The 27,992-nt window shown below is 50.3% G+C and overlaps 1 protein-coding gene across 10 annotated transcripts in view; it reads left to right on the top strand.

Moving 5' to 3' along the window:
* The window catches only part of UNC80 (unc-80 subunit of NALCN channel complex), a 288,351-nt gene that overhangs the window by 66,844 nt on the left and 193,515 nt on the right, over positions 1–27,992 (top strand). For all 10 annotated transcript variants that reach the window (XM_075317556.1, XM_075317555.1, XM_075317548.1 and 7 more), the window contains exon 18: positions 17,827–17,925. In XM_075317556.1, the coding sequence (XP_075173671.1) occupies positions 17,827–17,925 (99 nt within the window). The remainder of the gene's footprint in view (positions 1–17,826; positions 17,926–27,992) is intronic.

Below are 27,992 nucleotides of genomic sequence, written 5' to 3'. Positions count from 1 at the left end.
CGGGCCCCCAGCACGGACACGCAGGCAGCCGGCGGGCCCCCAGCACGGACACGCAGGCAGCCGGCGGGCCCCCAGCACGGACACGCAGGCAGCCGGCGGGCCCCCAGCACGGACACGCAGGCAGCCGGCGGGCCCCCAGCACGGACACGCAGGCAGCCGGCGGGCCCCCAGCACGGACACGCAGGCAGCCGGCGGGCCCCCAGCACGGACACGCAGGCAGCCGGCGGGCCTCCAGCACGGACACGCAGGCAGCCGGCGGGCCTCCAGCACGGACACGCAGGCAGCCGGCGGGCCTCCAGCACGGACACGCAGGCAGCCGGCGGGCCTCCAGCACGGACACGCAGGCAGCCGGCGGGCCTCCAGCACGGACACGCAGGCAGCCGGCGGGCCTCCAGCACGGACACGCAGGCAGCCGGCGGGCCTCCAGCACGGACACGCAGGCAGCCGGCGGGCCTCCAGCACGGACACGCAGGCAGCCGGCGGGCCTCCAGCACGGACACGCAGGCAGCCGGCGGGCCTCCAGCACGGACACGCAGGCAGCCGGCGGGCCTCCAGCACGGACACGCAGGCAGCCGGCGGGCCTCCAGCACGGACACGCAGGCAGCCGGCGGGCCTCCAGCACGGACACGCAGGCAGCCGGCGGGCCTCCAGCACGGACACGCAGGCAGCCGGCGGGCCTCCAGCACGGACACGCAGGCAGCCGGCGGGCCTCCAGCACGGACACGCAGGCAGCCGGCGGGCCTCCAGCACGGACACGCAGGCAGCCGGCGGGCCTCCAGCACGGACACGCAGGCAGCCGGCGGGCCTCCAGCACGGACACGCAGGCAGCCGGCGGGCCTCCAGCACGGACACGCAGGCAGCCGGCGGGCCTCCAGCACGGACACGCAGGCAGCCGGCGGGCCTCCAGCACGGACACGCAGGCAGCCGGCGGGCCTCCAGCACGGACACGCAGGCAGCCGGCGGGCCTCCAGCACGGACACGCAGGCAGCCGGCGGGCCTCCAGCACGGACACGCAGGCAGCCGGCGGGCCTCCAGCACGGACACGCAGGCAGCCGGCGGGCCTCCAGCACGGACACGCAGGCAGCCGGCGGGCCTCCAGCACGGACACGCAGGCAGCCGGCGGGCCCCCAGCACGGACACGCAGGCAGCCGGCGGGCCCCCAGCACGGACACGCAGGCAGCCGGCGGGCCCCCAGCACGGACACGCAGGCAGCCGGCGGGCCCCCAGCACGGACACGCAGGCAGCCGGCGGGCCCCCAGCACGGACACGCAGGCAGCCGGCGGGCCCCCAGCACGGACACGCAGGCAGCCGGCGGGCCCCCAGCACGGACACGCAGGCAGCCGGCGGGCCCCCAGCACGGACACGCAGGCAGCCGGCGGGCCCCCAGCACGGACACGCAGGCAGCCGGCGGGCCCCCAGCACGGACACGCAGGCAGCCGGCGGGCCCCCAGCACGGACACGCAGGCAGCCGGCGGGCCCCCAGCACGGACACGCAGGCAGCCGGCGGGCCCCCAGCACGGACACGCAGGCAGCCGGCGGGCCCCCAGCACGGACACGCAGGCAGCCGGCGGGCCCCCAGCACGGACACGCAGGCAGCCGGCGGGCCCCCAGCACGGACACGCAGGCAGCCGGCGGGCCCCCAGCACGGACACGCAGGCAGCCGGCGGGCCCCCAGCACGGACACGCAGGCAGCCGGCGGGCCCCCAGCACGGACACGCAGGCAGCCGGCGGGCCCCCAGCACGGACACGCAGGCAGCCGGCGGGCCCCCAGCACGGACACGCAGGCAGCCGGCGGGCCCCCAGCACGGACACGCAGGCAGCCGGCGGGCCCCCAGCACGGACACGCAGGCAGCCGGCGGGCCCCCAGCACGGACACGCAGGCAGCCGGCGGGCCCCCAGCACGGACACGCAGGCAGCCGGCGGGCCTCCAGCACGGACACGCAGGCAGCCGGCGGGCCTCCAGCACGGACACGCAGGCAGCCGGCGGGCCTCCAGCACGGACACGCAGGCAGCCGGCGGGCCTCCAGCACGGACACGCAGGCAGCCGGCGGGCCTCCAGCACGGACACGCAGGCAGCCGGCGGGCCTCCAGCACGGACACGCAGGCAGCCGGCGGGCCTCCAGCACGGACACGCAGGCAGCCGGCGGGCCTCCAGCACGGACACGCAGGCAGCCGGCGGGCCTCCAGCACGGACACGCAGGCAGCCGGCGGGCCTCCAGCACGGACACGCAGGCAGCCGGCGGGCCTCCAGCACGGACACGCAGGCAGCCGGCGGGCCTCCAGCACGGACACGCAGGCAGCCGGCGGGCCTCCAGCACGGACACGCAGGCAGCCGGCGGGCCTCCAGCACGGACACGCAGGCAGCCGGCGGGCCTCCAGCACGGACACGCAGGCAGCCGGCGGGCCTCCAGCACGGACACGCAGGCAGCCGGCGGGCCTCCAGCACGGACACGCAGGCAGCCGGCGGGCCTCCAGCACGGACACGCAGGCAGCCGGCGGGCCTCCAGCACGGACACGCAGGCAGCCGGCGGGCCTCCAGCACGGACACGCAGGCAGCCGGCGGGCCTCCAGCACGGACACGCAGGCAGCCGGCGGGCCTCCAGCACGGACACGCAGGCAGCCGGCGGGCCTCCAGCACGGACACGCAGGCAGCCGGCGGGCCTCCAGCACGGACACGCAGGCAGCCGGCGGGCCTCCAGCACGGACACGCAGGCAGCCGGCGGGCCTCCAGCACGGACACGCAGGCAGCCGGCGGGCCTCCAGCACGGACACGCAGGCAGCCGGCGGGCCTCCAGCACGGACACGCAGGCAGCCGGCGGGCCCCCAGCACGGACACGCAGGCAGCCGGCGGGCCCCCAGCACGGACACGCAGGCAGCCGGCGGGCCCCCAGCACGGACACGCAGGCAGCCGGCGGGCCCCCAGCACGGACACGCAGGCAGCCGGCGGGCCCCCAGCACGGACACGCAGGCAGCCGGCGGGCCCCCAGCACGGACACGCAGGCAGCCGGCGGGCCCCCAGCACGGACACGCAGGCAGCCGGCGGGCCCCCAGCACGGACACGCAGGCAGCCGGCGGGCCCCCAGCACGGACACGCAGGCAGCCGGCGGGCCCCCAGCACGGACACGCAGGCAGCCGGCGGGCCCCCAGCACGGACACGCAGGCAGCCGGCGGGCCCCCAGCACGGACACGCAGGCAGCCGGCGGGCCCCCAGCACGGACACGCAGGCAGCCGGCGGGCCCCCAGCACGGACACGCAGGCAGCCGGCGGGCCCCCAGCACGGACACGCAGGCAGCCGGCGGGCCTCCAGCACGGACACGCAGGCAGCCACAGTGAGGCGGCCAGTCGCCTTCACAGACAGGCGGCCGGCCGCCTTCACAGACAGGCGGCGGGCCGCCCGCACAGAGAGGCGGCCAGCCGCCCGCAGAGAGAGGCGGCCGGCCGCCCGCACAATGAGGCGGCTGGCCACCCGCACAGACAGGCGGCGGGGGGCGCCCGCACAGACAGGCGGCAGGGGGGCGCCCGCACAGACAGGCGGCAGGGGGGCGCCCGCACAGACAGGCGGCAGGGGGGCGCCTGCACAGACAGGCGGCAGGGGGGCGCCCGCACAGACAGGCGGCGGGGGGCGCCCGCACAGACAGGCGGCAGGGGGGCGCCCGCACAGACAGGCGGCAGGGGGGCGCCCGCACAGACAGGCGGCAGGGGGGCGCCCGCACAGACAGGCGGCAGGGGGGGCGCCCGCACAGACAGGCGGCAGGGGGGCGCCCGCACAGACAGGCGGCAGGGGGGCGCCCGCACAGACAGGCGGCGGGGGGCGCCCGCACAGACAGGCGGCGGGGGGCGCCCGCACAGACAGGTGGCGGGCCGACCGCACAGACAGGCGGCCGGCCGACTGCACAGACAGGCTCCGGCCGGGGGTGAGGGGGGAGGGAGGGAAATCAGCGCTGGGGAGATTAGTTTACTGTACCAGCAGCAGCACAGGCAGCGCTCCTCTCTATGCCACGTCTACTAGGATGGTAGGAGGGAAAAGCAGGGAGGCGGAGAGAGAGTGGGTGGGCGGAGCCCGGGAGCCGGCCGTCCCGCCCGTGGCAACGGGACAAACTACGTAAAGCGTGAAAGTCCCGCTGTATCCGGGACGGTTGGGAGGTATGCAGCATGTTAGAATGTGTACATAAGATCCCGCTGGTGGTGGCCGCAGCTTATAGGCCCCAAATCTGGTGACAGGTTCCCTTTAAAGTGAACCTGTGAGGTGCAATATGCACTCAGAGCCAGGAGCAGTTCTGGGTGTATATTGCTAATCCCTGCCTAACCGTCCCTGTATACACTAGCATAGATAAAGAGATCAAGAACAAATATTTTTAAAGATCTTATATCTTATGCTAATGAGCGCGGGGACTAGTCGCAAGGGCGTTACTTCACTTGGCTAGTCGGCTCGCATAGCATGTTAGCATGTTATTACGCCCCTGTGTGAGTACTAACACGCTATATGAGCCGACTAGCCAAGTGAAGTAACGCCCTTGGGACTAGTCCCCGCGCTAATTAGCATAAGATATAAGCTCTTTAAAAATACTTTTTCTATAGATGCCTTTATCTATGCTAGTGTATACAGGGACAGTTAGGGAGGGATTAGCAATATACACCCAGAACTGCTCCTGGCTCTGAGTGCAGATTGCACCTGATAGGTTCCCTTTAAAGGGAACCTGTCACCAGAAATTTAGCAAAAAAAATAAAAGATTCCCCTCTGCAGCTCCTGGGATGAATTCTGGAAAGGTTCCTGTTGCTATTGTGCCCCCTTTGAGACCTAAAATAATACTTTATGAAGTCTTACCTTTTTGTATGCAAATCTGTTTTTATGGTCACGGGGGCGGGCTGCCTGGCGTCCGTTATTCCCCCTCCTGCCGTTGTACGCCGTCCCCCATTGCTCATTTCCATACATGAGGACGCCTTCCTCATGTAACTGTCCTCCTGAAGTTTTGTGCATGCCCAGTGCCACTCTCGCGGGACTGAGCACTGTGCAAAGTGTGAACGCTTTTGAGGTGATTGCGCAGGCGCGAGATTATGGGCGGCGCTGTGATTGTCATCAGCAGCGTCATCCAAGTACCCGCCCATAATCTCGTGCCCGCGCTTCTCACTCTGCCTCCACCGTTATGCGCAAGCACTGGCCATATGAACCACGTTACCTATTACCATGGGCGCGAGATTATGGGCGGCGCTGTGATTGTCATCAGCAAAGTCATCCAAGTACCCGCCCATAATCTCGTGCAAGCAGTAATAGGTAACATGGTTCATATGGCCAGCACTTGCGCATAACGGTGGAGTCAGAGGGAAAAGTGCGGGCACGAGATTATGGGCGGGTACTTGGATAACGCTGCTGCTGACAATCACAGCGCCGCCCATAATCTCGTGCCTGCGCAATCACCTGAAAAAGCGTTCACATGCGCAAAACTTCGGGAGGACAGTTACATGAGGAAGGCGTCCTTGTGTATGTAAATGAGCAATGGGGGACTGCGTAAAGCGGCAGGAGGGGGAATAATGGACGCCAGACAGCCCGCCCCCGTGACCATAAAAACACATTTGCATACAAAAAGGTAAGACTTCATAAAGTATTTTTGTAGGTCTCAAAGGGGCACAATAACAACAGGAACCTTTCTAGAAGCAGCCCAGGAGCTGCAGAGGGGAATCTTTTATTTTTATTGTGAAATTTCTGCTGACATGTTCCCTTTAACTGGTAGAGGAGCCAGGATAAAGCAGAGCTGAACCTGTTGGGAAGCTAGGACCCAGCAGCTCCACAGGCAGGAGACCACTGATCGGTAATAGAAGCCTGCAGATGTCACTCTGCATAGGTTATTGTCACTGCTATCTGCAGGAGAGAGAAGTGCTGATTGCACGGTCTCCTCAGCTTCCTGACTCCCCGTGTGTCTGCAGCAGTGAGAAGCCGCACACGGGGAATCAGAGAGAACAGCTGCAGACAAACGCAGGCTCCGGGACTGGGGGGGTCGGCTCTGGTGCAGGGGAGGTCGCTCTGCTGCAGGGGGGTCGCTCTGCTGCAGGGGGGGGTCGCTCTGCTGCAGGGGGGTCGCTCTGCTGCAGGGGGTGATTCATACCTCAGCAGCAGTCACAGGAGTAGGTGCGCGCTCGGCTCTGTAATGAATAGTAGAAGGGAGAAACAGCGAGGCGGGGCTACAGTGGGTGGGTGGAGCCGGGACAAACAGCCTCACGGGCGGGACCCGGGATCAAAGGCTCAGAAGAGGGACTGTCCCGCTGTATCCGGGACGGTTGGGAGGTATGCTCATGAGCGTAATTAGCCGGCCTGGAAGCAGGAGACAGCAGCAGCCAGAGACAGCTTCGCTGGAGATGAGTTTAAAAAGCTTTTTATTTTAAATGTGTTGTGTTTTTTTTCTGGTACATGTTTCACGGATCACACCATAGTGTGTTCCGTGGGTCATCAGTGATGCTGTAGAAAAAGGAACTTATCTCCATGCAGAACACACAGAAACGCATGTACGCTGCATGGAAACATGTCAGTGCGAAATCACTGATGTATGCGCAGACTCAATTAATTTTAATGGGTCTTCGTATGTCTGTGATTCTGGTATGTATAAAAACTGCAACATACGTACCAGAATCACTGACGTGTGATGGGGGCTTAAGCTGAAGCCACCATGCTGCAAGGGTTAACACAGAAAGTTCAGGCATGCCTGTTTTGTCACAGTATGATCTTCTGTTTATTTGCTGTTTATTTAAGCAGCGGGACCCTTATCATTACAGGACTAGAAACTCTTGCACAGACGTCCTCACTGTCAATTTACAATCTCTATAGAAAGCCTGGTGTGGGTGAGGACAGCTCCCTGGGCTCAGCTACATGACTACAGTAAACCTAAAAATTCAGATTGTGTCAGAACGGCTGCAGCCAGTAATCTATGTGATACATCTTTGGATTCAGGGTCTTTTTGCTTACATCATTCTACTCTCAGAAGAGGAAACAAAAACCTGATGACAGATTCCCTTCAATCTACTGATTATGAGTGCCGTAAAATATCTACATCACTTGACTATGTTCACATTTTCAGTGTAGAAAACAATCTTCCCGGAAACCATCAACAAGTAGTTGGCAGCTGCTGCTGGATTTCATAGGCACTAAACAATATTATCCATATAAAGCTCTACATTTTACAGTTTTGAGATGGGAGACATATTAGAAATAATAAATTGATCATCATCGCCTTACAGGGAGCAACAAGAGAAATACAAATTCTATGTTTGGCCATTTTATAACCATTGTTAATTACGAGTGAACCTACACGTTAACATTCCCTCCATTAGCCTGCAAATCTGTAATTATAAAAGAGCCTATGGGCTTATGTACATGGCAATGCCACATGCATGTACCCTGTACACCAACATTTGGTCCTGAATTATGGCTCAATAGGCAATCTAATGTCTGTAATACAAAAACCCAATGGAGCAATCTTCTTTATTTTCACAAATAACGTTAAGTGACTCTTTTTTAAAATCATTGGCCCCTGGAGGTACAGTAAAGCCCTCGGAGATCCTACATATCTGCCAATAAGCCAAAATGAAAGCCGTGGGGGATAATCATTTACCAAGCCGTCCTGATGAAATTACCAAACTCTACCACATCTACACAATATATTTCCAATAATACAAGGTTCATTTTCAGTATGATCAATATGTTCAAGCTCAATTACATTTTTTACTGTAATGCTTTATGTATCAGTTTTAAAGATTTATTATGTTACTACTTACTAGCCCATTAATTATAATACTAGCTCATATGGTTGCTTGTGTTTACGCCCAATTTATCTGTACCCCCATGATATTAAGAAGCGGTCTGCTCTCTCATCTTCCCCCATATTATTTCCCAGTTACCATCCTACTGAGTCAACATGCTTAGCTTTCGTTCTTGTAATGTGATCAAGTTGGGTACAGGTCAATCATCAAGCCCCTGGATAGAAAAGTCCCTGCCCAGGTTAATGGTGTCCCTAATTTTAATGGGTGAGAAGAATTTGTCTAGTAATCCCCGAAAATGTTAAAAAACAAGGTTTGGTAAAGGTGGGGGGCAAATAAACACCATATCCTCCTGTCTAGGGTGGTCAAGGGTATGGACTATAACCTGCACTAGTTGAGGTGCCATGTTGTATTCCTTGCCCTCAGTCAAGTTTGATTTTCTCTCATGAAAACAAGACACTGAAGAAGAAGAACAAGAAGGAGAAGGTCATCGAAACCTACATTTTCTATAAATTGAAAAAAGAAAAAATACAAAACGAGCATATACCCTATAATAAAGAAAGTAAGTAGACAGTAGTAGTACATTTAAATAGCATAGTGATAAAAAAAGTAAAAGCCATCCCACTGCAACAAGGTGTACCCAGTCAGGATGGTCCGATTCTAGTAATCTATCACCAGGTTTTTGCTACCTAATCTGAGAGGAGCATAATGTAGAAAAAGAGATCCTGAACCCAACCATGTGTCACTTAGATTACTGGGTACAGCAGTTATGACACATTCAGTTATTATATGTAGCATGTAGTACAGAGCTCAGAAAGCTAACCTAGCCCACAGCTTTTTATGTACATTGTCTATAGACAGTGAGCTGCTTATCAGAGGAGGTAGTGTGGTCAGATGACTTGGCATAAAGCAGCTAGTCCCAGCAATGATAATGTCCTGGTGATCAAACCTTCATCTAAGTACCGTAATCACACACTTTAATAAATTGCACATCACTGAATTCTGTGCTTCAGCCCCTATCTCCTGCTGAATTCAAATAAGATAGAAAAAAAACTGCTGATAAAGGTTAATGGACACTTTTATATTACACGGCAAAAAAAGTTTTTTAAAATCAGGTCAAAGATTATTTTGCTACCAGTAGATGTCATTAAATGCTCCGTTTTACTTTTTAATATAGTCATAGCTTATCTTGCTATAATTGTCATATTGTCAAGAGGCAATGTGTAATATATAGTAATGTGAAACAGAAACTAATGAATGTGCTGCTGTGTGTACTGAATCGTCCTAATGGCAGTAATCACAGTGCAGCTATATTCTTTCTTATGGATATTTCTGTTACATCCAGTTTATTGCCATTCTGAATTAATTTAAAAAAAGCTTTTTTTATCAATATCTCACTTCCAGTGTTATAAATATTGGACTCAAGAAATGGATTTGTGCACAAGACCATATTTTCAGTCCGATTCACTTCTATTAAAAAAACGTATCACATTTGGACCAATGTAGTTCAATGAGACAGCGCACATCTGATTTTTTTTTCCTTTTTTTTTTCCTTTTTTTTTTCCTTTTTTTTTTCCTTTTTTTTTCCCTTTTTTCCCTTTTTTTCCCTTTTTTTTACCTTGGACCATGCATGATTTGGATGGCACTCAGTCAAGTATATGGGTCCGTGAAAAAAAATGGACCTCCTAGTACTGTCCTATTTTCACTGACTGACATAATGCAGAAGGTGGAGAATTTTTGTTTTTGCTGTCTACAAGAAAACTGGATCCCACTGTGATCCGACTCTGAATAAACTCTGATCAGAGTCTAATCCGCTTAATTGGACCATTTTTCTTGGCTGGAGAAAATACAGTCTTTTGAACTGAGCCCAAAATCAGTTGTTTGGTTGGATTAACAATTAACAATACTACATAGCATATCCCTATAAAACATTTCTTTATTAATTCAATTAAAATTGCCCGGGTAAACAGATAAATACCAAAAAATAAGGGGGACACAATGTGATGTGACGTAGCCGTAAACCTTCTGAGGCTCTGGCAGTAGGGTACGTGCCAGTTAATATTGGATCATCATTTCCCTATTGATTCCCTGTTGTAGCCCCTGCCTACCAACGGAGGGTATGACACCCTAACTTATCTGTGCGCCCCCCCCCCGTTCCACGTCGGCTCACCCTCACTCACCCCTAAATCACCCTACCAACATAGAAAAAACACCAACCACATACAATAGTGACGAATATCAATTCTTCTGGAGTGGGGTGATTGTGTCTGTTATACAGAGACTACTTGCTAATGTTTATGCATAGCAGTAAAAGGCTGTCATGTTGAAAGATATAGCTCAGGTCCCAGTCCTCTATTAACGTGACCAAATAATAATGCCTTTTCACAGCCCTTAGTTGTTGTATACTTTACACAGGGACAAAGCACCAAAGGTAAACAGATGTATACAATGTCCTGGCAATAGAGGGACTGGGTCCGTGCTGATAGTAACAGATAGCACATCAGCTCAAAATACTCCCCCTTAACTCCAGATAAATCTAATATACACCATAAAGCTAGCTAAGCACATTAGTCATAATAGACCATAAAGAAGAATCACTTCCCTTGAGATGAGTGCTATAGGCATGGCCTCAACGCGTTTCCCCGCCCCTTTTCGGATCATCAGGAGGCCCTAGGGACAATAAGACAAGAGGAAGATTCAGGTGTCATTCTAGTAGTGTCCCCCGAGCCTCCTGATAATCTGGAGTTTTCCCCAACAATCCCCCATACAATGGTACCCAGCTAGGGTGGGACCCATGGATGGCCGCCTAGAGGTGGAGCCAATCCAGTCCACTTGTTGACCAGGTGGGATGGGCGGACTGTGGAGAGAGACAGTGAGTAAGTTGACAGTCGTTGGTCGGGTGGAAAGGAGAGAGTTGATAGAGAAGACGGTCTGTCATGGGTTAACGATGACCTGGTACCCAGGAGAAGTGGTTGCCGGTGGGGTACGGTGGAGTACTCCTGGAACTATGCAGCAATGGGGTACAGGACCCTAGGACAGGAAAGAGCTCCAGGCTGACCTGTTAATGTTGCGCCCCTGACCTGGTCAGGCGCCACTGAGTACTGCACCCACGCCTGGGTCAGTACAAACAGGTAATCCTGATGGCTGATTAGGGTGTGGACACACACAGACACGTAGTAACCAGGACACACACACATCATAGAGGGGACCCCTGGGCAGACCCAGGGAGGGGGCGTGGTCCTCACATCCCAGCTAGTGGTGGGTAGTGAAACTGGAAGCTAGAGAGTGTGCAGTGGCAGTCAGAGGAGAAGGAGGTGAGCAGCTGCGTCTGAGGTGTAGAGCAGAAGAGCAGGACACTGTCAGACCCTGCACCTGTAGTGGCTGCTGGCGGGGGAGAGCGGCTGCCCAGTGGGCCGCCTGAAAACCACCTAGTGAAGAGGTGGCTGAGTAAGGGGACTACTGGTAGGCCAGGCCCGCACGGGGAAACTGGTCCCTAGAGCAGGAACCCATCTACTCAGCCTGCTAAACCTGCTGGTGAGGGTGCTGGATGTACCTCACCGAACCACAGAGTCTGCAGCCTCACTCTCGGGAGGCCATAACACCAAACTGCATTTACCATCAGCCCCATAAGCTCTCTAAACTGCAGTGGCGGTCACCCCCTGAACGCAATTACCGAGAGTGGCGTCACGATTTCCATTGAAGTTAACCCGACGTACCTGTGGCCAGAAGATTCCCAACACGTGAAGACCCTGAGGTGACCTGCAGGTGAGCGGGGCTTCACATCACCACCTGCACAGCAAGGGGACCATCAAGGACTTTGCTGACCCTAAACAATCCGAAGACTCAGTAGTAACGGGAGAACCGGGTACAGGACCAGAGACTTCAACCCCACAGGGTTCACGCTACCATCAGGCGGACAGAAGTGGACAAACCACAGAACGGGGACCCCCAGTGGTTCCATACCACGGGGACCCACTTACCAGAGACACGTGCAGGGGAAGAAGGTACCAGAGAACCAAACTGGCACTGGAACCAAGGGGACCTGGAGGCGAAATCAGCTGGCCTCAGGCAACCTGTCAACATCTACCAGCAGTGAGTAAACCAGTTGCACTGAACACCTGTGTGGACTACCTTCTTCCTACGCCTACTGCACCATACACCCTCTGGGGCAAAACCCTACTTGCGGAGGGTCTACCATTCTAGCTCCCAATACCACCAGCCCCAGTAGAGACATTCTGCAGCAGCGGCTCCCTACACTTAGTCGCTACACCACAAGTGGAGTCACATGTGAACATTATCATATTCTCCCCTGTAAATATCCCCATTACAAAAAGGGCACAGAATCGGGTAACGGCCACCACCGTGACTTCCCAAAACCCATACTGCTCGGAACAGAGTATACCATATCCCTGGATGAGACACGCCCAAACAACGGACCGTGAAAAACGTGTGAGTTAAGAGGCCTAAAGTCGTTTTAGCCGTGGCTGCACCTTGCAGAATGGTTACTTATGCATTTGTGAAGAGACACTTACTGCTGTCCATGGTATATCCTGTTTGAAGTTTGCGCTCCACTGTAGACTTCCCATAGCTCAGCTATGTTAACCCCTTAGAATGTGATGAGGAACCAGCCAAACTGGGAAAATTAAAGTCATATATTAAGATATCAGCAGTATTATGAGTTACATTATAAAAAAAATGGTTGCCTAAAACGTTGGGGCACATAGCACTGCCCTGAATCACCTGTGATACTACATTTACTTTGTAGGAACTGCTGTAGCGGACAACAGTGGAAACTATTTATGGCAAACCATCTTATTGTTATGACTTTCGGAAGCTAAATCAGGATGGCTTTCCTCTTGGGACAACCATAGTTCATATTCACGGCTGTAAATACCTGTCACTGTTATCTCATTAAGTTCATGCCAGTGTAACTTGTATATTATAATGTGAAAATTATAACTAATGAGGCTTCCGCAGTAAATATTTATTTAGTGATGAGCGAGTACTAAAAAGCTCGGGTGCTCGAGGCTCGGGCCGAGCATCCCAAGATACTCGTGTACTCGGCCCGAGCACCGAGCCCAATGTTATCCTATGGGAGACCCGAGTATTTTTCTGAAATGACCCCCGGCAGCATGTAGAAACCCTAAAAATGGCACAAAAGTCTCAGAAGAGTGCTCAAATGACATGGCAACAGCATGGGGAAGACCCCTTGAAGCATTTATCACTCAAAAGTCACAGCTGTGAACAATTTTGTCCGCGTTTTACGCCATTTTTATGGACTCACCAGAAAACCTTCCAAAATGACACCAAAATGAATTTTCATGGCGGAAATGTTAAGGGCACATACCCAATAGTGAGATAGAGCTGGTGTATGTTACTTTTTGAGATTAATACATGAAAGATTTTACGTAAAACATTGTGTGGCACTCCGATGTCCAAAACACACGTTTTGTGCTTTTTACTAACGATGTCGGTCATTTTTTTTTCATTCTATCTCCCGTCGGTCGGTCTCGCTCTGTCGGTCTCTCTCTGTCTTGTCTGTCCCCCTCTCACAGTCTGTCGGTCATTCTCCCCCCTCTCTCTTACTTACCGTTCCCCGATCACTGCTGCGGCGCTGCACGGCTGTTCACTAAACTCCGGCGGCTTTTCCTCTTTTGAAAAAGCCGGCTGCTCATTAAACAATCTCGTAATCCCTGTTTTCCTGCTTTTCGGCGCCTATGATTGGTTGCAGTGAGACACGCCCCCACGCTGAGTGACAGGTGTCTCACTGCACCCAAACACAGCAGCCGGTGTGTGTGTGTATACTGTGCAGTGAAATAAATAATTAAATAATTTAAAAAAACGGCATGCGGTCCCCCCAATTTTAATACCAGCCAGATAAAGCCATACGGCTGAAGGCTGGTATTCTCAGGATGGGGAGCTCCACGTTATGGGGAGCCCCCCACCCTAACAATATCAGTCAGCAGCCGCCCAGAATTGCCGCATACATTATATGCGACAGATCTGGGACTGTACCCGGCTCTTCCCGATTTACCCTAGTGCGTTGGCAAATCGGGGTAATAATGAGTTAATGGCAGCCCATAGCTGCCACTAAATCCTAGATTAATCATGTCAGGCGTCTCCCCGAGATTCCTTCCATGATTAATCTGTAAATTACAGTTAAAAACCACACACCCGAAAAATCCTTTATTAGAAATAAAAAACACTAACAAAGTCCCTCATCACCAATTTATTAACCCCGACAAACCCTCCTTGTCCGGGGTAATCCAGGATGGTCCAGCGTCGCGTCCAGCTGTGCTGCATGAAGGTGACAGGAGCTGCAGAATACACCGCCGCTCCGGTCACCTCCACGCAGCTAATGAGGTGAGTATAGCGATCAGCTGAGCTGTCACTGAGGTTACCTGGATGCAGCGGTGGATGCAGCGGTGGCCGCGGGTAACCTCAGTGACAGCTCAGCTGATCGCGCTACTCACCGCCGCTCCGGTCACCTCCACGCAGCTAATGAGGTGAGTATAGCGATCAGCTGCTGTCACTGAGGTTAATCGCGGCACCGCTGGATCCAGCGGTGGCCGTGAGTTACCTGACTGACAGCAGCTGATCGCTATACTCACCTCAATTGCTGCATGGAGCTGACTGGAGCGGCGGTGAGTAGCGCGATCAGCTGAGCTGTCACTGAGGTTACCCGCGGCCACCGCTGCATCCACCGCTGCATCCAGGTAACCTCAGTGACAGCTCAGCTGATCGCTATACTCACCTCATTAGCTGCGTGGAGGTGACCGGAGCGGCGGTGTATTCTGCAGCTCCTGTCACCTGAATGTAGCAGACCTGGAAGCGACGCTGGAGGACCGTGGATTACGCCGGACAAGGAGGGTTTGTCGGGGTTAATAAATTGGTGATGAGGGACTTTGTTAGTGTTTTTTATTTCTAATAAATGATTTTTCGGGTGTGTGTTTTTTAACTGTAATTTACAGATTAATCATGGAAGGAATCTCGGGGAGACGCCTGACATGATTAATCTAGGATTTAGTGGCAGCTATGGGCTGCCATTAACTCCTTATTACCCCGATTTGCCAACGCACTAGGGTAAATCGGGAAGAGCCGGGTACAGTCCCAGATCTGTCACATATAATGTATGCGGCAATTCTGGGCGGCTGCTGACTGATATTGTTAGGGTGGGGGGCTCCCCATAACGTTGAGCTCCCCATCCTGAGAATACCAGCCTTCAGCCGTATGGCTTTATCTGGCTGGTATTAAAATTGGGGGGGACCGCACGCCGGTTTTTTTAATTATTTATTTATTTTACTGCACAGTATAGACACGCCCACCGGCTGCTGTGATTGGGTGCAGTGAGACACCTGTCACTCAGCGTGGGGGCGTGTCTCACTGCAACCAATCATAGGCGCCTGTGGGCGGGGATAGCAGGGAATATGAGATGGCTGTGTGCAGAGCACAGCGCGCCCGCCGGTATAAATGCTCGGTCACGCTGTGCAGGCCGGCCAATCACTCTAATTCCACAACTAACAGGGCTGTGGCATTGCAGTGGTCTGCCAGCCAATCCCTGCATGAGGGCTGGCTCTCAAAAGAGCGCCAACATGCAGGGATGAAGACCACGAGTACAGCACGAGTATTGCAAAATTACTCGGTACCCGCCGAGTAGCCCGAGTACAGTGATACTCGTGCGAGTACCGAGTAGTAACAAGCATACTCGCTCATCACTATTTATTACATATTTTTATTTAATTCACATATTTTTTTAATCAATATATTCGTTTTCCCTATGCACAAGTGAAATGAATGGTAAGAAACTAATGGCTGATAAAATATATTTGATATTACTGGGGTGTTTTGTTTTTTTTTTATTCTGCCATGATTATTAATAAATCAATGGGTGAATAAATAAAAATGTTTGTCTAGTCCTGAACAGGTTATACTTTAGAAACTTAGTTATATGAGCTGAGCTGAAGGATTAGGCTATGTTCATATCCAACATTTTTTCTAGCAAGTATTTCTTTTTCCTGACTGAATTGGAGAATTGCGACGTTTTTTAAAGGGAACCTGTCACCATTTTTTTCACTATTAAACTAAAAGTATAACCTTCTGCAGCTCCTGGGCTGCATCCTATGAAGGTGCACCTTCTGCCCTGACTCCCCTTCTACAGCTCCTGGGATGCATTCTATGAAGGTGCACCTTCTGCCCTGACTCCCCTTCTGCAGCTCCTGGGATGCATTCTATGAAGGTGCACCTTCTGCCCTGACTCCCCTTCTGCTGCTCCTTGGATGCATTCTATGAAGGTGCACCTTCTGCCCTGACTCCCCTTTCGCAGCTCCTGGGATGCATTCTATGAAGGTGCACCTTCTGCCCTGACTCCCCTTCTGCAGCTCCTGGGCTGCATTCTATGAAGGTGCACCTTCTGCCCTGACTCCCCTTCCGCAGCTCCTGGGATGCATTCTATGAAGGTGCACCTTCTGCCCTGACTCCCCTTCTGCAGCCCCTAGGCTGCATTCTGTGAAGGTGCTCCTGGTTCCCTGACTCCCCTTGCAGACCCAAAGATAACATTCTAAAAGTTGACCACCACGTATGCTAATTACCTATGTGGCTCATATGAACGTGCTCTTTTTCTGCGCCTGTCCCCCTCCTGCTGCTGTTCGCCGTCCTCCTTTCTTGATTGATGTGGATGACGCCTCCGTCATCATCCACTTTGCTCTTTCAAATCCCGAGTCTGTGCAGTCATGTCCACTCGCGCAGGCGCAGTTTGCTCTGCCATATCATGGGCAGAGCAGAAAACATAGCTGCCCTTGCGCGCGCCGGTGAGCTAAATGCACAGGCATGAGGATTAGGTCGGGTATGAGAATGACGCAGTGACGCCATGCACAGCGCTGACCATAATCTCACGCCTGCGCAAATAGCTCACCGGCGCGCGAGGGCAGCTATGTTTTCTGCTCTGCCCGCAATATGGCCTGCGCGAGCGGACATGACTGCACAGACGCGAGATTTGAAAGACCAACATGGAAGATAACGGAGGCGTTTTCCACTTCAATCAAGAAAAGAGGACGGCGAACAGCGCCAGGAGGGGAAACTGGAGCCGAAAAAGAGGATGCCCATCTAAGCCACACAGGTAATTAACATACGTGGTGGTCAGCTTTTATAAAGTTATTTTTGGGGTCTGCAAGGAGAGTCAGGGAACCAGGTGCACCTTCATAGAATGCAGCCCAGGAGCTGCAGAAGGTGATACTTTTAGTTTAATAGTGAAAAAAATGGTGACAGGTTCCCTTTAAATCTTCAGCATGTCAATTCGTTCAACATTTTTGCAGTGCTTTTTTCACCCATAGAAAGCAATGAGAAATTGCAAAAAAACCCAGCTAACAGGTTTTTCAGTGTTTTTTGCTGTATTTTTGGTGACTAAAACTAATTTTATTGAACATATTTTGGTAACAAAACATACTTTGGACTCTCCCAAAATTTGCACCTCAAAATAGTCACAAAAACCCAGCAAAACCTGCATTTTGACCATAGCAGTTTTACTGCCGAGAGACAAGGTTTGGGCTGTAGAAACAAAATGCAGCAACTAAGGTGCATGTGATCATAACCTAGAGAGATAACATCAATCATGGTAGTTGTGAATACATCTTCTAGCACTTTTCATGTTAAAAATCACACTTTAAATTTTCTAAGATAAAAATCATATATATGAGTATGATGGGGGCATACAGGACCACCAACGCCTTTCATACTTGACAGCTTAAACTCTAGAACTGAGCTGAATAGCATTTTCCAAAAATAATCCTTTTTTGTACAACTTTTGCTTAGTTGTCAGCACTAACATGAGACGTTCAATTGCAGTATGTGATTGCAAGGTTTAAGCTTATCGATTGTATAGCTTTGTTGCTGATTTTTTGCTTCTATGCGCTTCCATTCCATTGCTTGCTCTTGCTTATATATTTTTATATATGACTTTCACAGGATTCTTGTTTTGTAGTATTTTGTATTAGTGACAGTCCCAAGATGCTTCATGTTAGCTAGAAAGGGAATAGGGCACCAGTTGACTTTTTTTTCCTCTGGTTGGCACTATTGTACCCCTAGACCAGAAGATGCGAGCGCTCCTGAAAAGGGCCGGGTATCCTATGCGCCCGAGGAGTGCCGAAGTTACATCTCTAGCCACCCCCCACAGACTCCAGAGCAGTAAGTAGGCAACTATTGCAAAGACTTTGTACTTTATGTTCTACTACCAGACACTCTAGTTAATTTAAAGATTCCTCAAAGCCCTTTTGACTCCATTGCAGATTCTGTAATTGGATTTTACCCAACTATCACACATCATCTAGTCTCCTGATACGCAGCACCATCCATATTAGACCCCGCAGGTGCCAAGACATACATAGGTGTGACCGCAATGTCTGCACCCACTGGACTCTAATGATTCTCATGATTCTGGATTCCAATGTTTAGTCTTGCAAATGGACAGTACCGTTGTATATCGTGATTGACATAAATGTGATTTTTCTAATATCTTTTGTCAGAAATAAAAAATAGTTAATTCCTTTTCCCTCTCATAATAAGTTTATTTCTAAAGGCCCCATTACACGCAGCGACGTACCTAACGATATATCGCCGGGGTCATGGATTCCGTGACGCACATCCGGCATCGTCAGCGACGTCGTTGCGTGTGACGCGTACGAGCGACCGCTAACGATGGAAAATACTCAACAAATCGTCCATTGTTGACACGTCGTTCATTTTCTAAAAATCGTTGATTGTTGAAGACGCAGGTTGTTCGTCGTTCCTGCGGCAGCACACATCGCTATGTGTGACACCTCGGGAACGATGGACTACAGCTTACCTGTGGCCGCCGGCAATGCGGAAGGAAGGAGGTGGGCGGGATGTTACAGCCGCTCATCTCCGCCCCTCCGCTTCTATTGGGCAGCCGCTTAGTGACGCCGCTGTGACGCCGCACGAACCGCCCCCTTAGAAAGGAGGTGGTTCGCCGGCTACAGCGACATCGCTAGGCAGGTAAGTCCGTGTGACGGCTCCTAATGATATTGTGCGCCACGGGCAGCAATTTGCATGTGACGCACAAACGACAGGGGCGGGTACGCTCGCTAGCGATATCACTGCATGTAAAGCCCCCTTTAGATTGTTTTTGGATCTCATAAAATGGCAAGATCTGTCAAAATATGTGATATATAAGGCAAGCACTGCTGAAAAGAGCAATACAATTTCCTAAAATGCACTACATGTTTTCTTGGAAATTAAAATGCAGGACAGAAGTTATCATTTTCTTAAAGGGAGTCTGTCAGCATGTTTTTGTTATGTAATCTGAGGACAGCATGAGGTAGCGGTTGAAACACTGATTTCAAGCATGTGTCACTTATTAGGCAGTGTGCAGCTCTTTCAATACAATGATTGTTTTAGCTTGGGCTACAGCTCCCTTGCCTGCTAGACCAACCACGCCCCTAGCATTGATTAGCAGCTCACTGTCAATATAAAATGCATACAGAGAGTTGTTTTGTGAGTGGGGTTAGCTTTCTGAGCTCATGCTACATCTTAAACTCTGATTTTGTCACAACTGCTGCACCCAGCAAACTGTGACACATCATTGGATTTCGGGTCTTTGCTCCTACGTCATGCTGCTCTCAGATGAGGTAGCAAAAACCTCATAACAGATTCCCTTTAGCTAAGTGGATACCCATTTGTTGCACATCCTGAATGAACGCATCTCTTCCAGGTCTCTCATGCCAGACAAAAACTTAAAGAAGACCTATCAGCAGGATTTTGGACTCTTAATTAATGATGGGCAGATCTGGACTGTAGAAGTCCGGATCCGGGTGAGTTCAAAAGAACCCGTGGTCTGGGAAATAAAAAAAGAAAGAAAATAAGAATAAAGCAAATGCTTTATACTTACTGGTCCCCGCACGGCTGTAGCTCTGCTTTTAGGTCCGTTCACGCTCCTTCCGAAGTCGCTTATTAGCTTCATGCATATGCACTGCTTTTCTCGCCCGCCAGCAGTCTCAGTGTCTCTAATTGGCTGGAGTCAGACAGCGCCCCCAGCCTATGGGGGAGTGTGCCTGACTGCAGCCAATCACAGGCACAGTCTTCATCAAGATTGGTGTAAAAATAAATAAATTAAAAAAATGGCTTAGGGTCCCCCCATATTATCATACCCAGCACAGATAAAGCATACAGCTACAGGCTGCAGCCCCCAGCCATGCGCTTATTTTGGGATATCTGTGTATCAAAATAAGAGGAACCGCATGCGGCTTTCATTATTTTAATTATTTAGGAACCGCTTTTTGTTTTTTAATTATTTAAATAAGTTATTTTAAAAAAACTTTATTCAACTCATCCTGATTGCCCTGGTGCATTGGCAATCTGGGTAATAAGGGGTTAATAACAGCCCACAGCTGCCATTAAGCCCTAGATTAGTAATGGGGAGGGTCTATTAAAGGGACAGACATGGTCAAGGATGTACAGTTGAAACCAGAAGTTTACATACACTATCTAAAAAGGCACATATGCATGTTTTTCTCACCATCTGACATGAAATCAGAATAAACCTTTCCTGTTTGAGGTCACTAAGGATTACCAAAATTATTTATATTTGCCAAATTGCAGAATAATGAGAGAGAATATTTTAAGGCATTTTTATTACTCTCCGCAAAGTCAAAAGTTTACATGCATTTCATTAGTATTTGCTACATTTGCCTTGAAACTGTATGACTTGGATCAAACAGTTTGGATCTCCTTCCACAAGCTTCTCACAATAGTGGGCAGGAATAAGGGCCCATTCCTCCTGACAGAACTGCTGTAACTGAGCCATGTTTGTAGGTTGACTTGGTCGCAGCGGCCTTACAGCTTTGCCTATACATTTTCAATAGGATTGAGATCAGGGCATTGTGATGGCCACTCCAAAGCATTGACTTTGCTATCCATAAGCCACTTTGTAACCAGTTTGGCAGTATGATTTGGGCCATTGTCCATTTGGAAGACCCAAGATTTAAGTTCCTGGCCAATGTCTTGTGATGTTGCTTTAGTATTGCCACATAATCTTCTTTCCTCATGATGTCATCTATTTTGTGACGTGCATCAGTTCCTCCTCCAGCAAAACAACCCCACAACATAATTTTTACAGTTGGGATGATGTTCTTAGGCTTCAAAGCTTCTCCGTTTTTCCTCCAAACCTAACTATAGTCATTATGGCCAAACAGATCAATTTAGTTTCCTCAGACCACAGAACATGTCTCCAAAAATTAAGGTCTTTGTTCCTGTGTGCATTTGTAAACATTAATCTGACTTTTTTATGTTTCTTTTGGAGTAATGGCTTCTTCCTGGCAGAGTGGCCTTTCAACCCATGTGGATACAGTACTCATTTCTTGGTGAATAATAACACAATCTTACCAGCTTCTGCCAGCATTTTCACAAGGTCTTTTGCTTTTGTTCTTGGGCTGATATGCACATGTCTGACTAAAGCACGTTCATTTCTAGTACACAAAACACGTCTCCTTCCTGACCGTTATGATGGCTGAACGTTCCCATTTTGTTTGTACTTCAGTATAATTGTTTGTACAGATGAACGAAGCACCTTCAGATATCTGGAATTTGCACCCAAGGATGAACCAGACTTTTGCAAGCCCACAATTATTTTCCTGATTTTTGGCTGATTTCTTTTGACTTTCTCATGATGCTACACAAAGAAGCAGTGTGTTTCAGGTGTGCATTAAAATACATCCACAGGTGTGTCTCTAATTAACTCAGATGTTGCCAATAAATCTATCAGAAGCTTCCAAAGACATGACATCATCATATGGGCTGTCCTATATTGTTTAAAGGCATAGTACTTTTAGTGTATGTAAACTTTTGACTTTGCAGAAAGTATTAAAAATGCCTTAAAATGTTCTCTCATTATTCTGACATTTGTCAAATATAAATAATTTTGTTAATCCTAATTGACTTAAATCGAGAAAGGTTTATTCTAACTTCAGGTCAGATAGTGAGAAACACATGCTTATGTGTCTTCTTAGATAGTGTATGCAAACTTCTGGTTTCAACTGTATATATAATAAGAAAAACTTTCAGCTCACCCATTCCATGTGCTCAGATTTCCCTCTGCTGCTCGGGCTGCAGGTGCTGTTACCTGAGTATAATGAAGAGGAAAGAGTTCTGCCCAGCGCAAGGAGGAGAAATACGTCAGTAAATTTCCAGGTGCTTTATTTTTCTTGGTTTCCAATAAAACGATCATATAAACATATGAACAGTTAAGACATAGTCCTCCGTGGATATTGACACAACAGCGACGCGTTTCGGCTACTGGAGTGTAGCCTTTGTCAAGTGGCTTTACTATGTGAACTGAGTCCTCTTTATACCCATACATGAAAAAGACCTCCAAACAAACAGGTGTTGAATTCCTCAGGGTTAACCCATGATGGATCCACAGGCTCAAGGTGTATCACAGTACATTACAAATACATGGGTTCAAATGGAATATAAAAGAGACATGCACATTGTATAACAGTTCTCTCATATCAACAGACACTGCTTGAGTGTTACATTATAATATTCATATGGTAAAAGTTACATAAAAAACATACAAATGTATAACAATCAGAGTGATGTGAACTATTACCAAAGAGAGTGTGTCACAATATAAATGCATTGTTATAATTGCTCTGTTCCATGGAAATGACAGAATAACATATGTATTTGATATTCCATACCCAACAATCAATGCACAAATGCAATTAAATCCAGAAAAGAAAAAAAAATATTTTTTTTTTAAAAAATGCCTATGGGGTTTTCCTTTGAGTCCCACCAATCTGCAACTCCGCTAAATTCAACTAATTAACATTAACTGTAACACCACCGGGGTAATCTATTTAATAACATGCACCCTATGTCAAATTCAATATGTAGGGTGCACTGTTGGTCCCCTTAAGAAACGCATAAGGCGACACTTATCCGATGCCTTGGGAACGAATAAAATTGGTACTTCAATGGTATCAAAACATTTTTCTGAAGTACACGGAGGTGACAACAGTAGTTTCAGCTTTTGTGGCATAGAAAAGGTTCACAAACCCATCAGAGGGGGATGTTATAGACGTAAAATCCTAAATCATGAGTCTTTTTGGATCTTTAAATTGGGAACTAGGCAGCCAAATGGTCTGAATATACGCAAAGATCTGATATTGCAATACAATTGATTGCCATGTCTCCGTAGGGTGAAATACATATATAATTGACTAAATAAAGGTTAATATATACAAAAATAAAACTTAAAAAATAAAAGAATAACAATTATAGATGATATACAATAAATAAATAGTAAAACATACGTATACTTAAGGTTTTTTGTTTTTTTTTGTTTTTGTTTTTTCCCCCCCTATAGCGGAGATTTGTCAATACAATTGATAGTTGAATTTAGCGGAGTTGCAGATTGGTGGGACTCAAAGGAAAACCACATAGGCATTTTTTCAAAAAATGTTTTATTTTTTTTTTGGATTTAATTGCATTTGTGCATTGATTGTTGGGTATGAAATATCAAATACATATGTTATTCTGTCATTTCCATGGAACAGAGCAATTATAACAATGCATTTATATTGTGACACACTCTCTTTGGTAATAGTTCACATCACTCTGATTGTTATACATTTGTATGTTTTTTATGTAACTTTTACCATATGAATATTATAATGTAACACTCAAGCAGTGTCTGTTAATATGAGAGAACTGTTATACAATGTGCATGTCTCTTATATTTCATTTGAACCCATGTATTTGCAATGTACTGTGATACACCTTGAGCCTGTGGATCCATCATGGGTTAACCCTGAGGAATTCAACACCTGTTTGTTTGGAGGACTTTTTCATGTATGGGTATAAAGAGGACTCAGTTCACATAGTAAAGCCACTTGACAAAGGCTACACTCCAGTAGCCGAAACGCGTCGCTGTTGTGTCAATATCCACGGAGGACGATGTCTTAACTGTTCATATGTTTATATGATCGTTTTATTGGAAACCAAGCAAAATAAAGCACCTGGAAATTTACTGACGTATTTCTCCTCCTTGCGCTGGGCAGAACTCTTTCCTCTTCAACTGTATATATACAACCTTGGTTGTGAAGGGTTTAATGTCACATATAATCTGACAATTCAGTTGAAAAATAATTTAAAAACTGTTCAGTTGGCAAAAGAAAAATAAAAATCTAATATAATGTGGTTGCAAAATATGCAGTCTTAAACCCGTATTTCAACCATATTTGTTGAAGTATGGTTTGAATTTATGACAGTAATCAGTCTTTTTGGGCAGATAATTATCAGCATGGCACATCTAGAATTGGAAATCTTTGTTCATTTCTCCTTGCAGTAGAGATACAAATGTATTTTCTATATACGTACAGTGCCCTCTCAGGTCACTCACAGATTTTCAATTGAGTTCAGGTTTCAGCTCACTGGGCTATTCCAAATCCTTGATCTTCTTCTGGCGAAGTCATTCTTTTGTTGATTTGGTGGTATGCTGTGAGTTATTGTTGAGCTGGAAGGTGAAATTCCATTCATCTTCAGTTTATTGCAGACCTGAAGGTTTTGTTAAAAAATTGACTGATATTTGGAACTGATCATAATTCCCTCCACCTTGACTAATCTCCCAGTTCTAGCTGCCAAAAAACATTCCAAAATCATATTGTTGCCTCTACCATGCTTCAATGTGGGTCTGGTGTTCTTTTAGTTATAGACAGTGTTTTGTCTGCACCAAACATGCCTTTTGGAATCATGGCCAAAAAGTTTAATGTTGGTTTCATGAGATCAGAACACATTTTCCCATATGCTTTTGGGAGACTTAAGGGGGCTTTACACGCTGCGACATCGCTAATGCGGAGTCGTTGGGGTCACGGAATTTGTGATGCACATCCGGCCGCATTAGCGATGTTGCTGCGTGTGACACCGATGAGCGATTTTGCATCGTTGCAAAAACGTGCAAAATCGCTCATCGGTGACATGGGGGTCCATTCTCGATTATCGTTACTGCAGTAGTAACGATGTAGTTCGTCGCTCCTGCGGCAGCACACATCGGTATGTGTGACGCCGCAGGAACAAGGAAGCTCTCCTTACCTGCCTTCCGGCCGCTATGCGGAAGGAAGGAGGTGGGCGGGATGTTACGTCCCGCTCATCTCCGCCCCTCCACTGCTATTGGGCGGCCGCTCCGTGACGTCGCTGTGACGCCGCACGGACCGCCCCCTTAGAAAGGAGGCGGTTCGCCGGTCACAGCGACGTCGCCGGGCAGGTAAGTATGTGTGACAGGTCTGGGCGATGTTGTGCGGCACGGGCAGCGATTTGCCCGTGTCGTGCAACAGATGGGGGCAGGTACCCACACTAGCGATATCGGGACCGATATCGCAGTGTGTAAAGTAGCCTTAAGTGTAGATTTTGGTAAAACATAGCCAACCTTGGATGTTTTTCTTTGTACGAAAAAGCTTCTGTCTTGCCACCGTACCCCATAAGCCAGACATTTGAAGAATACAGGAGATTATTTCTTCAGCGCTCTATTGGGAGACCCAGACGATTGGGGTATAGCTACTGCCCTCTGGAGGCCACACAAAGCACTACATCAAAAGTGCAAGGCCCCTCCCCCTCTGGCTATACCCCCCCGTGGTATCACGGGTACTCCAGTTTTAGCTTTGTGTGCGAAGGAGGTCAGACATTCCATGCATAGCTCCACAGATTTTAGTCAGCAGTAGCTGCTGACTAGTTCGGATGGAAGAAAAGAGGACACATATAGTGTCCCCAGCATGCTCCCTTCTCACCCCTGGATGGTGTTGTAAGGTTGAGGTACCTATTGCTGGTACAGGGCTGGAGCCTGACATGCTGTTTTCCTTCCACATCCCCTGGTAGGGCTCTGTGGAAGTGGGATCCTGCCGGCCTCTCAGCTCTGAAGCCGGGCTCCATCCACAGACCCATTAGAACCTGATGGATTCGGAGCAGGAGTACCATCAGGGACCGGGCCCTGCATCATACAGGTACTCTGTGTCCCCGGCAGGCACAGACACACTCCGGGCTGGCTGGGTGTTGTAGTGCGCCGGGGACCGTACACTGAGCTGGTGTTCCTACAGTTATCTGGGGGACTTTGTGTTCTGGGAACGCAGCGCCGACCCCCTCTGGACCGGGCGGCGCTGCTGTGACTTGTGGTGCGCCGGGGATACGCCGACCGCGCTTTTACGGCGGCGGCGTTTATAACTCTAGTCCCCGGCTTTTGGGCCTAGGACGCCGGCAGCTCCGATCGTTCCCGCCCCCACCCTGTCAATCAGGGTAGGGGAGAGACGCTGTTTCACTGCAGCGACGAGGGCTGGAGCCTGATTTACATGCTCCAGCCCTCTCACTAGGCACAGAGGGAAGCAGGCTTCCCGCTCTTGGTCAGGAACGCCCAGGGCCCGCCCCCCTTCTTCTCTCAGAACGCCGGCAGCCATTACATGCATGTCTGGCTGGAGGAAGGACGCAAGGCTCTGGGAGACCTAGACTGAGGGGCTTTGGAAGACCACACACCCGCTCTTAAGCGGGCGGTAAGCGGCTTTTCAGCTGGCCCCTCTAGTGCCTCAGTGTATGTTAGTGTATTGTGTCACTGGACATAGATATTTATTGATTTCCTGCACTGTGAGGTCGCTTCCTGGCTGAATACCCCAGATCGCTCTGAGGAGGCAGCAACATGTCATCCACAAGACGCAAAGCTGCCAAGGCTAGGGCTGTGTGCACTGCGTGTGCTGCATGTGGGGCTGCTCTACCAGCAGGCTCCAAGGACCCCCATTGTGTGCAATGCTCAGATCCGGTGCTGCTTCGCCAGCCGGAGTCAGGAGAGATAGTGACCCAGGCTGAGACGCCTGTAAGTCCTGCCCCGGTGTCGGGGACAGACTTTGCAGTTTTTGCGGTTAATATGTCTGTGACTATGGCAAAAATCCTGGAAACTTTGCAATCCATGCCTGGGGCTCAGTCTATGGACACGGCGAGGTCTATGTCCTCTAATCCTCCGCAGTTGGATTTAATCCAGACTGCAAGGGGGTCCCCGGCTTCTCAGGATGAGTATAATGACTCAGATGATTGCCCCAGCCACCCCAAGCGGGCTCGCTGGGAAAGACCCTCAACGTCATCACACTGCTCAGGGTCTCAGCGCAATCAGTCTCCCTGTGATGTGTCTGAAGAGAGTGATCAGGAGTCTAATCCTGGAACCCCTCTCAATCTGGATACCCCGGATGGGGACGCCATGGTAAACGATCTTATCTCAGCCATCAATAGGCTGTTAGATATTTCTTCCCCAGCCCCTTCAGCAGAAGAGGCAGCGGCAGAGCAGGAGAAATTTCGTTTCCTCTATCCCAAGCGTAAATTAAGTGCTCTGTTGGATCACTCTGACTTCAGAGAATCAATCCAGAAGCACGACGCTCATCCAGAAAAGCGTTTCTCTAAACGTTCTAAGGATACACGTTATCCTTTCCCCCCTGATGTGGTCAAGCGCTGGACCCAGTGTCCAAAGGTGGACCCCCCGATTTCCAAGCTTGCAGCTAGATCCATAGTTGCAGTGGAGGATGGCGCTTCACTTAAGGATGCCAATGACAGACAGATGGACCTTTGGTTAAAATCTGTCTATGAAGCTATCGGCGCGTCGTTTGCTCCAGCATTCGCAGCCGTATGGGCACTCCAAGCTATTTCAGCTGGTTTAGCAAAAGTGGATGCTATCTTACATCCAGCGGTGCCGCAAGTGGCGTCCCTTACCTCGCAGATGTCCGCGTTTGCGTCTTACGCTATCAATGCGGTCCTAGAATCTACCAGCCGCACCTCAATGGCGTCTGCCAATTCGGTAGTTTTGCGCAGAGCATTGTGGTTAAAGGACTGGAAAGCAGATGCTGGTTCCAAAAAATGTTTAACCAGCTTGCCTTTATCTAGAGATAGACTGTTTGGCGAGCCATTGGCTGACATCATTAAACAGTCCAAGGGTAAAGACTCCTCTTTACCCCAGCCCAGATCAAGCAAACCTCAGCAGAGAAAGTGGCAGCAGAAGTTTCAGTCCTTTCGAGGTTCGGGCAAAACGCAATTCTCCTCGTCCAAAGGGACTCAGAGGACGCAAAGAAACTCAGATTCCTGGCGGGCTCATTCACGCCCCAAGAAAGCAAATGGAGGAACCGCTTCCAAAGCGGCTACCTCATGACTTCCAGTCCCCTCCCTCCGCATCTCCGGTCGGGGGCAGGCTCTCCCGCTTTTACGACACTTGGATG

The sequence above is a fragment of the Anomaloglossus baeobatrachus genome, chromosome 7 (assembly GCF_048569485.1).
Source record: "Anomaloglossus baeobatrachus isolate aAnoBae1 chromosome 7, aAnoBae1.hap1, whole genome shotgun sequence".
Taxonomy (NCBI): Eukaryota; Metazoa; Chordata; class Amphibia; order Anura; family Aromobatidae; genus Anomaloglossus; species Anomaloglossus baeobatrachus.
This window is presented reverse-complemented; position numbering and strand designations above follow the sequence as displayed.